General features: G+C 41.9%; 1 protein-coding gene across 1 annotated transcript in view; it reads left to right on the plus strand.

Annotated features, from left to right (window-relative positions):
- necab1 (N-terminal EF-hand calcium binding protein 1) overlaps positions 1-5,000 on the plus strand; it is a gene marked incomplete at both ends in the record, with an annotated part of 51,216 nt that overhangs the window by 18,828 nt on the left and 27,388 nt on the right. The window contains one exon of the mRNA XM_080859760.1: positions 4,456-4,596. Within this exon, the coding sequence (XP_080715886.1) occupies positions 4,456-4,596 (141 nt within the window). The remainder of the gene's footprint in view (positions 1-4,455; positions 4,597-5,000) is intronic.

Raw genomic sequence — 5,000 nt, forward strand, 5'->3', positions numbered from 1 at the left:
ACACACACACACAGGTACACGCAGGATTGATGTGTCTCGCTGCAAGCACTCTTAGTCACAGCAAACACACACACACACACGCACACACACACACACTCACACACACACACACACACACTCACACACACACACACACACACTCACACACACACTCACACACACACACATGTATGTAATAACTTTGCATTGTAGGGTGATTTGCTATTGGGTTAAATAGTGTTGGAGTGATTATATGGATATGTGTTATTTAAATGTATAATTCATGAATGAATGGTTTGGTTAATCATATGCACAATGTGCTATGCATTCCCATAGTCATGGGTCAGCCCTATTAGGCCAATTAGTGACAATAGATAGTCCTTCTTAAGACGCTAGCTCAGTGCCATTGAAGAGGTTGAGGTAGAAGGACAGCTTTCCTGCTGAGAGGAGTTGTTTGCTAAGGTAATACTGTTGCGCTACATTTGGATGTGGAATCTTTGTTTTGGTCTGAAGTACTTTGTTTTGTGCTATTATTACTTTTGCTAAAATCCACAACCTGGAAAGAAAATAAATATTGTTTGAATTGAAAACTTAAACCACTGCTCCAGCAGTTCTTCTTACCACCATCTCCACCAAGTCCACAACCCTAATCGTGGGCTGGTCGTGGCACTCACTCACACACACACACACACACACACACACACACACACACAGAGTCGATGTGCCTCATTGCAAGCAATCCTAGTCACAGGAAGCACACCTCATTACTGAGATAGGAATGTGTGGATGAATGTTCTGCTTTTGTCTGTGTGTGTGTGTGTGTGTGTGTGTGTGTGTAAGAGACAGAGAGAGAGAGAGAGAGATTTCCTGTTAAGCCAGACACCAAATCCAGTGTGTGTTTTAAGTGAGGTCTTTCTGAGCTAGAGGGTGGTGTTAAGGCAGGTTGTGTAAGTGTATGTGAGGGTGTGTAAGTGTGTGTATGTGAGGGTGTGTAAGTGTGTGTAAGCGTGTGTGAGTGTGTGTAAGTGAGTGTGTTTAAGTGTGTGTCCTTGAGTGTGTCTGCTGATGCGTGTGTCTCTTGTCCATAAAGCAGACGGTGACTCACTGCTCAAACCTAAAAGGTCATGCATCCTCTAGGTGTGTGTGTGTGTGTGTTTGTGTGTGTGTGTGTGTGTGTGTGTGTGTGTGTGTGTGTGTGATGTGTGAAGTCGATCGCGTGTGTGTGTGTGTGTGTGTTTGTGAATGTGTGTGTGTGTGTGTGTGTGTGTGTGTGTGTGTGTGTGTGATGTGTGAAGTCCATCGTGTGTGTGTGATACACATGGAGTGTATACTTAAGCAATAAGCCCCAAGAGGCCGTGCTTTGCGCTGATTTTAGAACAGGTAAGGGAGTTGTTAGGCACGACGCGAAGCGGAGTGCCGTTAAACCCCCTTACCTGTTCTAAAATCAGCGCAAAGCACGGACTCGCGGGGCTTATTGCTTTTCTAAACCTGTTACTACACATATTTGATATGGTTTCATAATTAAAGACAATTCAATTTAAGAAACAACAGTTTAATAATAAACCGTCATTCTTCCGCCACTAAAAATTATAGTTCCTAAATAAATCGTTGCCACGCAACCCTTGAAGCAACGCAACAGCCAGATGGAACACTGGGTATGAAATGCGCTATATGAATGCCTTGCCATTCGCTGCGCAGTAATATGGAATGTAATCAGGTCAAATTGTAAGGTAATGCTGGATTTTACAACGGCTTTTAGCCAATCACAATCAAGGATTTGAACAATCAGGTTTAGAAAAGTCATTATAGGGTGGTTAGTCATTTATATCTCTCAGTGAAGTTAGGAATCGTATCCATTTAGACAGCTCTGAGAAAAACATTCCCATAATTATATGTTACTTTGTAGAATTTATAAATCTGTTTAAATGTAGGATTCTTCTGTTCAAACTAAATGTATCATTATATTTACAAAATATGACCTGGCCAGGGAAGAGGCGGAGGGACCTGAGTATAGACAGCAGGAGGGCAGTGAGGCGTTTGACATTCTGAGATTGCGCTAAGATTCTGAAGTTCTAAAATATGTCTGATATTCTGATATTCTGAGATTGCTCTGAGGTTCTGAGGTTCTAAAATATGTCTGATATTCTGAGATTCTGAGATTCTGAGATTGCTCTGAGGTCCTGAGGTTCTGAGGTTCTGGGATTCTGAGGCTCTGAGATTCTGAGATAGGGCTGAGTTTTCTCTGAGTCTGGACAGCTGCTGAATGTAGAGATGCTTCACACTCATCTAGAAGGATCCGTTGGCTTTAACAGCCGTCCAGTGTGTTGTGTTTTAATCACATTTACAGTTAAATTGAGCTGGATTAAATGAGTATACTTCTGATCGTACAGTTACAGTTAGAATGAGCTGGATTAAATGAGTATACTTCTGATCGTACATTTACAGTTAGAATGAGCTGGATTAAATGAGTATACTTCTGATCGTACATTTACAGTTAGAATGAGCTGGATTAAATGAGTATACATCTGATCGTACATTTACAGTTAGAGTGAGCTGGATTAAATGAGTATACTTCTGATCGTACATTTACAGTTAGAATGAGCTGGATTAAATGAGTATACATCTGATCGTACATTTACAGTGAGATTAATTTTCATCAAAACATTGTTTGACATAGACAACTCACTGTAAAGCAGGGGTGCCCAAATTCTTTCTTGTCAGGGGCCAAATATTAATCGGAGTGGAGGGCCGCGGGCCAAAACCAGAGTTTCATGTTAGGTCATGTCCCATTATATTGAAATGTATTGCATATGTGTACCCAATTAACATTACCTTTAATGTACATACCTGCAAACTCAGAAGGGCTAAAAAAAGGTGACAAACCAAGCCCTGCCTGTAGGGGGGTCTGGGGGTATCCCCCCCCAGATTTTTTTGTTATTTTAACATGTAAATTAAGCATTCTGGTATACTCCAAGACGAAAATAATGGGGAAAGATAACATTTGCTTCAGGTAAAAAAAGAAACATTTATTAACATATCATACTAATTTTATGTAATCTATTAGTATACACAGGGAAGATAGGTAGGGGACTTCTATAATGGCCAATCAACTAACAGCAAGTTAAAGGCTAATAAACATGATTGCAGGCAACAAGAGTGACTGCTGATGTTTCGATGGAAATACTCCCATTATTTTCTATTTGTATCCGTCAAAAGAGAAAGATATAACAGTTACGTGTAAGCTGTGCCGTGGAAACAAGCGCCGTGACAGCACTTGACTCCAAAGGCTACCTCCACAAACATTTGTTAAGCTAACACGAGCAGGTGAAACTTGTAGCAAGAGAGCGTCATGCCTTGACCTCAACTGAAGGACAGACTGCCCCAACTCAGATAGAGAGAGAGAGAGAGCTTGCACATTGACTACTGGTTGATTTCATATTTCATATCAACATTCTTTACACAAACATAAGTAAGGTACTTACAGTTGGCAGTTGCTAAACTCGTGTTGACATGTGTGAATTTGAACTCATGAATATGAACTTGTTCTACCTTTTCCCATTATAGGCCTACATGTAAGTTGAGAAGACTATAACATCAGCTAGATAACTAGCTATCATTTCATGCAAACGGAGCTCTTCCATTTAAATCGTTTAAGGTTAAGGTAAAAGCTAGCTAGTTAGCTAGCATAGCAACAAGATAACCATAGATATGGATCTGTATTGACAAAAGGTCAATAGCGCCCCCCTTGACCCATCTGAAACAATGTTAAAACTGTGGCCAAGCAGTGAACTGCAACCAGTCTTAGTTAAATATGACGTTGAAACAGAGACCCTGTTAAAAATGGGTTAAAATGCTGTCTAACGAATGACGTTCTAACTATAATTCTGACCGGAGCGCGGGCCAAAATAAATCCAGCGCGTGCCACATTTGGCCCGCGGGCCCCAAATTGGGCAGCCCTGCTGTAAAGGAATCATGAATGTGTGCCCTTGACAATACAATTACTAATTTTAAAGAAACGTCCTGTTTGTACATACCATAACGGTATAAATGGTGTGTAAGAGGTTTCATGTTATGTTATGTTATGTTATGTAATGTTATATGTTATGTTATGTTGTGTTATGTTATGTTATGTGACTCTGGTGGCCTGTGTAGGACAAACCTGGTTATAGTGTATCACTGCTTATCTCCTACCACACACATGGTGTCACCTCAGCATCTCTGACTGCCCTAGCTTTAAACGTTTGGTAGCCGGCTAACTGGTGTTAAATAAAACATTTTCACAGTTTTACTCACTTCACACACCTGGAGCAGTTTGTCATGTGGCTATGGTGGCCTGTTGAGCTCAAACCTAGTTATTGCATATCACTGGTTATTTCCTACAGGAGTACCAGGACTACACACACCTGAAGCAATTTGTTTTGCGACTATGGTGGCCTGTCTAGGACAAACCTAGTTATTGTAGGTTATTTCCTACAGGAGTACCAGAACTCTGCACACCTGGAGCAGTTTGTGACTCGTTTCCTGCTGAAGGAGACGACCAGCCAGCTGCAGTCCCTCCAGAGCTCCATAGAGTGTGCTATGGAGACCACTGCTGAGCAGACCCGCCAGGAGAGGCAAGTCATTACACTGCACTACGCTTTGCTACGCTATGCTACGCTATGCTTTGCTACGCTATGCTATGCTACGCTACTCTACACTATGCTATGCTATGCTACACTACACTATGCTACATTACACCACACTACTCTACCCTACCCTACGCTACACTACACTACACTACACTACACTACACTACCCTACAGTACACTACGCTGCGCTACGCTACGCTACATTACACTACACTACAGTACACTACACTACGCTACGCTACGCTACGCTACGCTACGCTACGCTACGCTACATTACACCACGCTACGCTACACTATGCTACGCTACGCTACATAACACCACACTACACTACGCTACGCTACGCTACGCTACATCACACCACACTACACTACACTACGCTATGCTACGCTACA

This window comes from Sprattus sprattus (genome assembly GCF_963457725.1).
Source record: "Sprattus sprattus genome assembly, chromosome: 20".
Lineage (NCBI taxonomy): Eukaryota > Metazoa > Chordata > Actinopteri > Clupeiformes > Clupeidae > Sprattus > Sprattus sprattus.